At 38.8% G+C, this 12,706-nt stretch overlaps 1 protein-coding gene across 1 annotated transcript in view; it reads left to right on the forward strand.

The window, feature by feature from the left end:
• Positions 1-12,706, forward strand: part of CTNND2 (catenin delta 2) — an 841,098-nt gene that overhangs the window by 621,183 nt on the left and 207,209 nt on the right. Inside the window, exon 11 of the mRNA XM_053657171.1 lies at positions 10,270-10,483. Coding sequence (XP_053513146.1) covers positions 10,270-10,483 — 214 coding nt within the window. The remainder of the gene's footprint in view (positions 1-10,269; positions 10,484-12,706) is intronic.

The following is a 12,706-nucleotide window of genomic DNA, read 5'->3' on the forward strand; positions in this document are numbered from 1 at the left end:
GCCATGGACTCCCAGGTCGCTGGGTTGTGACGCTGTATGTGGGGGCGTGGTCAGAGCGGGGAAATGGCAGCTCCCTCTGCTGTTTCTTGCTGCTGGGTGAGGAGCAGAGGCTTAGGTGGTTCACCTGGGCCGGGCCAATCAGAGTCGCTGGGTTATGACACTGTATGTGGAGGTGGGGTCAGAGCAGGGAAATGGCGGCGCCCTCCCTGCCGCATCCCCCAGGGACCCGCTGGGTTTCGGTCCAATCGCCCACTCCCTCGCTTGTCTATCCGAGCACAAATGTGCAACCACAGTCAACCCGCAGCCCTGCTCCCTCGCTGTTTCCCCGAGGTTGCTGTTTCTCCACGGTAGCTCGCTCAGTCGCTTGCTCAGTCTCTCACTAGGTCCAACCCTGCGCCTGGATTCCGCGTGCCTGAGTCCGTCTGACCGAGTTTTCCTGTGCAACCCTGCTCCACCAGCTGCTGGTTTCGCCCCTTACCGGTCAGGCTGAAGAATTTGTTGTTAACAGACTTCCGAAAAGTTCAATTTTCTGTGTTCTGGCTATGTTTTCTGTTGCTAATATTTAGTTGTCTCTAAACTTGGTTATGTGAGAGAAGGCACGGTATCTCCACCTATGCTTCCATCTTGGCAGAAGTCTTTGTGTTTCTAATGTGTTTCTAATTCTAGACAGTGAATCCTCACAGCTTCATGACTATATCCAGAAGTCTTGTGGAGATCTGGGTCTTTTCTGGGTTCTTTCTTCTCTTCCTTTGTTGTGTGTTGATTCTTGGGGCCATTGTCATATTGTTCTATTTATTGGTGCTTTAGGGTATATTCAGCCTTCTATACTTCTTAATTTTTTTCTGTGATTTTTCCCATGTTTGTTCTTCTTTGTGAACTTGAGAGTCATTATGTTCAAAAACAACTTTAAAATATATTGGGTGTTTAATCAGAACTGATTCTGTTGTTAAATTAATCAGAGGACAACAGAAATCTTTATAATGCTGCATTTTCTCAACCAGGAACATGGTGTACCTCATTTTAGTGCCTTAGTAAGTTATACAACTTTCTTCAAACAGAAACTACTCAATCTTTGGAGCTCCAGTGGCACAATCGGTTAGCATGCAGTATTTACATGACAGAAACTACTCAATTCTTACTATGCTTATTTCCTGAGTATTTTGTGGGCCATGTGGCTATTTTAAATGAGATATTTTTTTTCATTAAAATTGGGATTATTTTTAGTATTTAACTATGGATTAGCACATATTCATAAGGAAACTTTTCATTTTAAATTCTTTTTATTTTGTATTTTATTTGAATTCTCTTATTACCTATTCTGAGAGATTTTTCAGTAGATTTTAATAAATGTGTCTTTTTTTCCAGTAGATTTGTGTCCTCACTTTTGTTTTGTCTTATAGATGTGTTAACACATTTATAACAAAGTTAAACAATTAAGATAATAACTGTGTCTTCATGTCATTCTAGATTTAATTCAGGGTCATTTCAATGTTAAATCACTTTGGTGCCGTAGTAGTTATAGACTTCCTATAAGCCAAGTTTAAGTACAGGTTCAAATTGTCTACTCAGTTAGCTATGAAGTAAGTACTCACAACCAGAAACAAAGGCAGTGGTGGACAGAGTCCAGACAAGCAATGTAACCAGGGCCCAGATGGACAGACTACCCCCCCGCCTTGATTAGCTGCCCAGCCCACTGGGAAGAAGCCAAAAGGATTAGACTCTGAAGAAGTGGAAGACAGAGGATGTGGCAGCACTGACATCCAGAGAAGTCTTTGAATATTTTATATTCTGTCCACCTTTGTTGATAGTGGATATAAATTTTACGCTATAGTACTAACTATATATTATTGATGTAAATAACTCAGAATAATGAGTTCTTGCACATATTTTCATGAAATGTCAAATAGAGTAAATTTTCTGCTGTCAAATAGAGTGTGTGTCTGCCTGAACAGACTGCATGTGCAGACCTGCAGGAGCAGTACAGTACTAGAGATGGGGAGAAGTAAAAGTAGCCCTGGAACCAGGGAGCATGGTCTTGGCAGGAGATACACACCCCACTCACACTTGATCCTTGCTACTAGATAACTAAAGGAAAGCAACCGGGAGCTCTTTCAGCTGAGCTCCTTTGGCCTGGGAATGACTTAGGTACTTACTAAGCAGCACTTTGTAACATACAGGAAACCATGGGATTTTATGTGGAAATAGAGTTCACTTTGGAGCACAATGCAAGGAGGGACTTGCATTGGAGGTGTTCTTTCTAATTCTCAGTATTTCGTGAGTTCATATTTCCTACCTGCAAGGACTGCTGTAAACCTGCACCGGGTAACTGACACTGTTAGACTTATTTGGACTTGTTGAGTGTGTCTGAGGGATGCCGTTAGAAAAAAAAATCCATGAAATCCCTTAAAATTCTTGCTAGAAAAAAAAGAAAAGAGGGGACCTTTCCTGAGTGCTCTTTAAGGCAATGGGCATGGTTTTTAGTGTGCAGTAGTACTGAGCACTGAGGAGTATTTGCAGAATATCAGCTCTTAGCCCCCAGCTCTGAGGCCCCTTTTGACCCCTGAGTTGGCTTCATAGCTGGGCAGCAAGGTTTTCAATAGAGAACCGGGGTGCCTGTCATTCATCCACTTAGACATGACTGTACTTCATTCTGAGTTGGTGTGGTGGGACGGTCAGCAAGGAGAAAGCTGCACTGCTCGTGGTCCCAGTTAGCCAGAGGGGAGTGGAAAGGGCTGAGGACTGTGGTATCTGGAATTTATGTGCCACATTTCAAGTGCTGTGTTCCTCTTAAAGTGTCTTGTAAAATGCATCACTGGGTAGAATAACATTTCACATTTTGACCAACTTGAAGGGTTTTTCTCAAGTCTTACCTTTAGTTCTTTAAGTGATGGCATCGTGAGGATGATGAGAACTTGAAGCTGTCAAACAGGTCATTTCAGAGATTTCATAGGAAATGGTTGTCTTTGACCAGAGTTATGGACAGACACTATTATTAATACACGACTAGCACAAGATCAGCTACTTCACTTAAATTGCAGATAATAAAATAAAGAAAAAATGTTTAAATTCTCCCCTTCCAGCTGTTCATTTCATTCTAAGTTAATACAGTTCCCTTTCCAATGATCTTCAGTGACAGCCTAAGACATGCTCAGTGGGGTGGAGCCTGATTTGGAAGTCTGTACAGGGTGACAAACACTCTAGGAATGTGGGGGACTGAGAAATGGAGAAACAAGGGAAATCAAATAACAATACTAATGTATTTGTAGACTTTTTTATCTTCCCGTATGAGTTTCAAACACCAAAAATCTTCCCCGCCAGACACAGAGATGAAAACAAAACACCTCCACATCCTGCATCATGGCATATGAATGGCATCTGGGAAAATCTGCATGAGACCAGGACCTCCTGAGTCAATTAACTTGATTCTGGTTTTATGTTTTGCTACTCGTTGCATTTTTTGTCTGTTTATTAGAAGCTAATTTGTTAATAAAATCAAAGCATGGTAGTCTCTTTTTGCCTAATGATTCCCTCTATATTTCAAAAATTTTTTTCTTTTTTTCAAGAATTAGTATGATAAATTCATCCCTTTATACTCTCATTAGTTATATACCAGCTTGAATTAATAATTTATTAGATAATATATAGCTTACATGCTAAATAAAATTTATGAAGTTCTAAGTCTGAATTACTTGCCTTTCACTGACTTTATCATGCATCAGCACATTAATAAGTTAATTTATATATTGACCAGATAGTCAATTAAGAATACCTTTTAAATGTAGATATAATGGGTAGTTTCTTAACAAATAATATTTACTGAATTCTTTGTTAAACAATTCACATGTGAAAGTTCATTTAATCCTGAAAACAACCCTATGAAACAGTCAACATTTTCTTCATGTTTTATAGACATATAAGTAACTTGCCTCAAAGAACAGACATTTTAAGAGAAAGAGGAATGATTTGAACCTGGTTATTCCAACCACAAAGGCAGCACCCCCAAACACTGTGTTGTACCCACTCTCTAACACATAACTTAAAAAGAAACATAATTCTTTTGTTTCTTGGTTTACTTATTGAATGGAGAAAATAGATAATTTTCCACAGCTATCCATAAAGATTTTCTCTCAAAATTCTCAAAATAATTTCTACCATAAAAATAAAAAAGATTTTATATATATTTTATGGCTTTTTTATATATATTAAATTATGAACACTGATTATATATATTTACTTATGGCATTTTATATAACTTGCAATCTACATTATCTTGGTTAATACTGGTTTAGAGCCAGCAACTATGTATTCCAGCAGCAAAACATGAAACATCCATTAACAAAAATAATTATTGGGGACAAAAACACTGATCCAAAGTCTTTTATTTAACTGGATTGTACTAATAAGGACTGGAATTCCAGTGAGATGAACCGAGAGATATGTCGAGTACTCCCTTTGTTGCCCCCTCCCTGATGCGGGTACAGTGAGCAATCTCTTATTGGTAGGAGCACCTGCAGCCAGGACTACAGGCTCTCTCTATCCTGGAAGTAACTCTTCATAGTATTTTTTGAATTGAAGACAAGGACCCCCTAGAGGAATTCTATTTCTTGTTAAAGTAATCGTTAACCCACTATCCCTCATTTTCATCACTATAAAATTATGAAAACAGTCATGAACTTACAAACACCACTGTGATTGGGTATGTTCTAAATGTGTCACTGCTGTTCATATCAAGGCAACGATAATATATAATTCATTGATAAATATATTTTATCTTCATACATGCAGATGTTCAGAGTAACAAATTATGTAAGTGGTAAGGCCTCATTTATTGCAATAGCCAATATTGTGTAACTTGCATTTTTCTTGTATTTTATTGTCCCTCTATTTGTTTTCTGATTTAAAAAGGTTTATACATATTTATGTCTTGTAATGAAAGAATAAGAAAGAAAACCATTGCATCCTACTCTTCAATGATTTTTAAATACATTTAGCTCCAGAGTTTAAATTGTAAAAACACTTTAAAGCAATGGTTTGTATGGCAGAGAAGTGAAAGCCGATTTTGTTCTCCCTCATTACAAACTGGGTGAGATCCACTGACCCTGTGCACACATATCCCAGCCTTTCCCCCAATAGACTGTTTGCTCAGGTTTGAGAATGCCTTTCTGTAAACAACCAAGAAAAGAAAAAAACATTCCCACTCCATGAACAATCAGAAAGGACAGGCAGTAAGGCCTAATTTTGCTTTGTTTGATTGGTTAACCCATTTTCTCCATTTTTCTGGGTATGGAGTTCATCAGCCTCTATCTTCCTTTCTCTTTCCGTTTAGATCCCTGAAATTCACAGCTAGACAGAAATAGAAATGAGAGCTATTGATATAGGAGCAATTGACTAAAGTGAACCAGTTATCAGAGAATCACATAGTAAATGAATTAGTGAGTTTAAGACTGTCTACTTAGGTTAGGTATGAAGAGCCCTTTCCATTCATTCCCCAAGCCTACCAAGTCCATTGAAGTAGGAGGTATGAAATATGTTCATTTTAAATCTAAGTCAAGCTATGTTTCCCTTGTACCTCAGCATTGATTGTTTTTTGTTCAGTCATTTGTAGTAATGTAAATAAATCTGAACCAAACAGTCAGTTTAAAAGACAAGAAAACACAGTGAGATACCATTGCAGCCTATCAGAATGGCCAAAATCCCAAACACCAACAAAACCAAATGTCAGCAAGCATGCAGAACAACATAAACTCTCATTCGTTGCTTCTGGGAATGCAAAATGATACATCCACTTTGGAATACAGTTTAGTCATTTCTTATAAAACTAAACATACCCTTACTATACAATCCAGTAATTGTGCTCTTAGGTATTTGCCCAAATAAGTTGAAAACTTTGGTCTACAAAATACATGCAAACAATGCTAATAGCAGCTTCATTCATAATTGCCCCAAACTGGAAAGCAACCACAATGTTTTTTAGTAGGTGAATGGATAAACTGTGCAGTTGAATAAACTGTTGAATTATATCCAGACAATGGGATATAATCCAACATTTAAAAGAAATGAGCTATCTAGCAAGACATTAAGTGCATATCACTAGATGAAATAAGCCAATCTGGAAAGGCTACATACTTTATGATTCCTACTATAGGACCTTCTGGAAAAGGCAAAACTGTGGAAGCAATGAAAAGATCAGTGGTTTTCACCAGTTAGGGAGGAGTCAGGGAGGGGCGACTAGACAGAGCACAGAGCATTTAGGATCGTGAAACTATTCTGTATGACATTGTAATGATGGATATATGTTATTATACATTTGTTAAGACCCCTGGAATATAAAACACCGAAAGTGAACCCTAATTTAAATTGTGGATGATAATGATGTATCAGTGTAGGTTCATCGGTTATAACAGAAGTGTCATTCTGATGATGGGGGAGGCTGTGCAGATAGGAGGGCAGGGGTATATGGAAACTCTGTACATTTGGCTCAATTTTGCTGTGAACATAAAACTGCTCTAAAAATGATGTTTATTTAAAATAATTTCAAAGAGAGTTAGAGAGAGGGGAACTAACAGGTGAGAAACAACTACACCATTCTTGCATTCATCTGATAAATATCAACTTATTGCCACATGACTGACACTTTTCTAGTACATTCCATTTTGTTATATTTACATGCATTAGATATATAGCATTTTACTGATTTGTTTTAATAGTACTAAACCTAGAATCATTTAAGATTTGACATTTAGGGAATTTCACATGATAATAATTAGGGGAGAAGGGACTAGGGAGGGTTAACTGGCTTGGATGTTAGTGTGGGGGCCAAAACAAGGGCCTGCCTGTTGGCCGTGATCAGCTGGCAGGAGAAATGGAAGAGAGATTGCTCGCCATTTAGTGGGAGAGGAAGTAAAGGTGCCATTTCAAACAATGGACTTTTCCCTGGTAGATTTTCAGAGATGTTGTACCTTATTCATGTTTAAAATAGGTTTGGGGCCTTATAAGGGTTTAAGGTTGGATACAAGAAGAAACTAGAGGCGTGGGTGTGAGGAAAAATTGAAGGGACAGAAGGTCCTGGAGAAAAGAAAAAAAATCCCAGAGAAAAGCAGAAAGTGAAGAGTGCGGCATTCGGAACCCTTCCCCCAGCCACCCAGGAACCCTGTATGACAAAGAATCTGCCAGAGACTTGGACGTCCACCTCAGGGTTGGGAGAGGGGAGCCAGCAGGAGGGGGAAGAGCCAGGGACCTGGCCATCACATCACACATCCGTGAGTGTTTAAATAGCAGCTTTGACTACTGTTTGACCTCAGAAAACTGAAGGACGATGGTCACATTCTCAGGTAAAATTCAACCCCAAGAAAACAAAAGTTTTTAATATGATCTGGTGCCACCTTCCCCATCAAAACAGCAGAAAGGAAAGTTTATTGTCTTATTTGTGTTTCTCTAAATAGATCAAAATAGAACTTAAGATTTTGTTATAAATTTAGATAAATGGCATTAATTAGGGTCACACTGAATGCACTGTGTTCTCATTGTAATATTAAAAATTGATATTACTGTTGTTTTGAATTCATTTTCCCATTTAATGCTTTGGAATAATATTTTAATAGCTTGATTTATCAAGTTCTATGAATGAGAACTATATTACCGTGAATATTAACTATAATAAATAGTGCAGCTAATATATAGCTACAAATATATAGATGAAATAGGTTTACTATACCATCTGCTCTAATATATAACCAATTGGTTAACTGTAAGAAAGGCTTTATTACCTCTTTTTAATGGTTTTATTATTATTAAAATAACTAAACCCTGAAAATTTTTAAGAAAGGCACACACATGCAAATGCACACACAGAGAAAATGACATAGTTGAACTTTTCATACCAGTGGAATATCCCTCTTGAAGTATTAGAACAAAGCCGATGTGGTTATTACCCATATGTGTGTCCAAGACACATGTAGACAGTGGTATAAACTTTCGTCTGTCTTGTGTGGGTGCCAAGCAGGTACTGGGTAAAACTGTAAATTGGGAAAAAGTTGCTTTCTGATCCTTTCTCGCTGTTGAAAATTGACCCAATAATCCCTTTAGCCACCAGCCCTGGGTGCTGTCCCCACCGCAGGCTACACAGGCACTTGAGGGAAATTAATTCCCTTCACGATCCACATCCTCCCTCTTCCTTCCTGGTCCTCTTCTCCCAGGAGGTAAGATACGTGAAACACCACCTTCACGCTTTCTGCAGGCCTAGAGTCTGTGAGATCTACGCATTGCAACTTTTTCTGTTTTCATTTTGTAGATGGTTGAAAATAATTCCTACAGGTGTATTTTCTCATCAGATGGCCATCTTCTGTGAGTAACGCAGGCCTTCATTCTATTTGTAAGCTGGTGTGGAAGGTCTTCTGTAGCCTTCAGAGGTGGTCTTAGCTGGGCACAAAAAGGGTATTACTCAGTTTTGAAAAGCTGCGCATTAGCTAATCTGAGAAACACTATTTTAACAAGTAATATTCTCTCCCTCCTAATTCACTCAACGAACATTTACTGAACATCTGCTCTGTGCCTGGTCTTGCACTGGAGATAGGAATAGAGTTTATCAGCGCATACAACAAAGAGATTTGCCCTCCAAAAACATACTTCTAGCAGAAGACAAACAACAACAACAACCTTAACAAGAAGTTAGCCCTGGCTGGTGTGGCCAAGTGAATTGGGCACCAGCCTGCAACCGAAGGATCGCCAGTTCAATTCCCAGTCAGAGCATATGCCTGGGTTGCAGGCCAGGTTTCCAGTAGGGGGTACACAAGAGACAACCACACACTGACCTTTCTCCCCACTCTTTCTCCTTTCCTTCCCTTCTCTCTAAAAAAAAAAAAATAAAAATCTTTCAAAAAAAAAAGAAGTTAGAACATGTCAAGTGCTGTGAAGAATCCTGTAAGAGATTAAAGTAAAACAAGAGGGCTAAATTGGGGTGGAATATGTTTCAGACTATAGTTTTAAATTGTGTGGTTGGACTAGCCTCACAGAGAAAGTAGAACCAGAGCACCTTTGAAGGAGTTGGAGGATTGAACCACACACCCTGACACATCTGGAAGATGAATGAGTTTTCTATAATAAGAAAACTAAGTAGGAAAGGTACAAAATTTATTCTTTCACGCCAAATTATAATTCTTCAATCCCTGCGGGATGTTGAAGTTACAAAAAGAAAATGATATTACTGGATGAATCATTTTATTTTTTTATACAAATGCAGAAACATTCAAGTACAGCTTTGCTCATGAAAATTCCACAAAATAGTCTACATGTTAACTAGGAAATTGGTATAATTTAAATTTTAAAATTAGTCTAAAAATTAAAGGATAGAAAAGATAACAAAACCTAAAAACATATTGCAATGTTTTTTTTTAAATTCACTTATCAAAAAAATTAAATGAGCCCTGGCTGGTGGAACTCAGTGGATTGAGCACAGGCCTGTGAACCAAAGAATTGGGGTTTGATTCCCAGTCAGGGCACATGCCTGGGTTGCAGGCCAGTTCCCAGCAGGGGATGCACGAGAGGCAACAATACATTGATATTCTCTCTCTCTCTCTCCTTCCCTTCCCCTCTAAAGATAAATAAATAAAATCATTAAAAAAAATCAAATGGGTTAAAAGCCAACAAAATTGATTTTTTTGTTGTTATTAACCACATACCTAAGTTCAGCATAACACACTTTAGTCTCAGTGTTCTGATGATCTCTCATAGTGAGTGACTTCATTTTCCCTGTCTTCTCAGATGAAAATCCTTGCACTAATTCTGTTGGTTTCTCATTTAGCTTATGGTTCCTTTGATATTTTCCTATTAAGCATAATTTTAACTCTTTGTACATCAATGCTGCAGTCCTTTAAGACAGTGGGTAAATGCGGTAAGTGTTAGGAGTGAGAAGCATTCTCTCGGTCCTCCATCTGTTTCATGCCATGAGTGTGTGGCATATTATTATAGAGAGATGTGTCTGAGACATGCATTAGAAAGTTAAAATCACCTCTCTGAAATTCCAGAGCTTGAAAGGAAATGCATTTGAATTTTTATCAGTAGGATATTAAAGCAAGTTATCAGTAGGATATTAAAGCAAGTTAATGTAATAAAATCTAACTAGAGTACATATTTGTTTTCTTTTTTGTGTCTGCGCTTTAATTCGGTTCAGTGCAATTAACTGTAGCAGCCACTTCACATGAAACAACTGCTTTGCTACGAGCACTGAAATCTTCCTCCCTGAGGCATACGGTGTGTCCTTTGCTCTTTCAGATAAGGAGACAAGGAGGCATCCAGCTCCTGGTGGACCTGTTGGATCATCGGATGACGGAAGTCCACCGTAGTGCCTGCGGAGCCTTGAGAAACTTGGTGTACGGGAAGGCCAACGATGACAACAAAATTGCTCTGAAAAACTGCGGCGGCATCCCGGCGCTGGTGAGGCTGCTCCGCAAGACCACCGACCTGGAGATCCGGGAGCTGGTCACAGGTTAGAATCCTTATTATAGGCATAGTTGACTCTCAAGATTAATTTTCCATTTTCTAGCATGTGAGCAAATGCACTAGCAAATAATATAGTCCAGGCCTCTCTGAGGGCTATCAATGCAGGCAGTTCCAGTATGTTTGCAAACGACAAAACACGTGACTAAGAGCATACTAAATGTTATACACATGGACTGATCAAATTAAATCATTAGACGCCAATAAACATATCCCTCACTAAAATTCTGTCACCATATTTCAGTCTTTATCATTTGATTTGGAAGTAGTTCAGCATCTATAATACCCACAGACCATCCTTAGAATGGCTTAATAATGATACAAAGCATCAGTATTGCCAATATGGTATAAATTCTGGTTTATACTGTGATTAATGACAGTGAGCTTATCATACTTAGTTAATTGCTCAAATAAAATATTCATGCCCACAAAGTGCCAAAGTTATATGATTTTACATATTAAGGAACTTTTCAATAGTGAACATGAGAGAAAGACTTTCCATAATCATAAAACTTTTGAGTTTTATAACATAGAAATAATTGCAGTAACCTCCTTTTAGAGCTTTGGGATATATGGATAAGACCATGTAACGCGTTTAACACATACCTTTCATGGAACACATGTGGACCCGGTAAGCATTAGCCATGCGCTATCATCCCTCACGTTTCACTTGTCAAAGTGCTAATAACATTGGTATGTCCTCAACATGGATTTCAGGTTATTCTTCCTGATTGTACACATGGCTGTTCTAGGTGGTATTTGGTTCATCAGAGTACTTCAGTGAAGCAAGTTTTTGGCCAGTGGATTGCAAGGTTGGTTCCCAAAAATGGATCTTTTAATTATCCAGGATTCCATTGGCCTTCTGACTTGGCTCTGGGATTTTCCTGTGGCTGTGCTGATGAAGTTATATGTGCATGTGTTTGTCTGAGGAGTACATTACTTGAGCCAGAGGTATCTGTTCAGTCTTGGTTCAAGACTCCCAGGGTCAAAGTATTTTCTTAAATTTACTCCCTTTGAGATTATTGTCATGCCTCTTTCACACGTTCAGCTAAATTAGAACTAGACCCCAATTGTTTTTTTCTTTCTCTAAGTGAAGAATTGTTTTCATGGAAAAAAAAGTAGTTGTTAAGGGTCACGATGTTATTAAAGTCATATTTCACACTGAACATGGGATGACATTGGTCAGGGAAGGTAAAACACTTATTATGCACATATTGTGATGTGTAGGATAGTTTGGAATGAGTTAAATCACTGGAAATGTCCCCTGCAATTACAGTATGAACACCCATCTTTATTTTCCTGGATGGTGTTTAAATTGGAAATGCCTGCAAGAGAAAGGATTCAATGTGAGTGATGAAAAACCTCCCAGTCCTTCTGTGCATTAAGACCTTGCCAATGGTCACGTGAGGCCAACAGAGCTGAAAGGAGACCTTCTACTCTTTACTTATGCATCTGTTTTATGATTCGAAAAGAATTGGATTTGACTAAAATTTCTACTTGCTCCAATACAGACTTCTGTGGTGGCTTATCTCATTGCCAGGGAAACTCAGCCACATGCAAAAGATTGAGATGATTGACAGCTGAACCCTAAAAGGCAATGGCAGCACTGCCTCTGTCCCACGACACCATCCACGGCAGCAGGCTTGGTGTCTTCTGATGTTTGAAGCCACCATGAAAGAACTGACAATTGTCTCCTCCATTGCCTTGGCTGCTTCTGACAGATACTGGGTATCACCTGTTACAATGCACTTGGGCAACATCAAAAATTTTTACATGAACCTCACTGGGAAACATCAAAGGCAGATAACCTTTTCCAAATGTCAAGAGGTTTCTTTTCCTGGAATTTTGGCTGTAGGAAAGATGTAAATACTTGATACACAGAGGGAGTACATATTCCTCTTCTCTGTTCCTACTGAGAAGAACAAAGGTCATTTCTCAAATGCTTTTGAATTTCTGCAGGGTTAGGTGTATGCTAAAGCCTTGGAACTCTGCCTGGGCTGGACTGGTGTTAGGCGACCGCACACTGGCCCAGCCCCATTGATGTGGACACCAGTGCCCACTGCGATGGGTGAGCCCCTCTTCCGACTTGTCCCACCCATGCATTCCTGGCAACTAAATATTAAAAGGGAGATCCCTGACAAACATGTGCACATTTGGAACCTTAACAAGATGAGCAGCAAGGGTATCGACGGGCCTGGGGGTAGAGTCGAGT

This window comes from Artibeus jamaicensis, unplaced genomic scaffold (genome assembly GCF_021234435.1).
Source record: "Artibeus jamaicensis isolate MK-2021 breed Jamaican fruit bat unplaced genomic scaffold, CSHL_Jam_final scaffold_369, whole genome shotgun sequence".
NCBI lineage: Eukaryota > Metazoa > Chordata > Mammalia > Chiroptera > Phyllostomidae > Artibeus > Artibeus jamaicensis.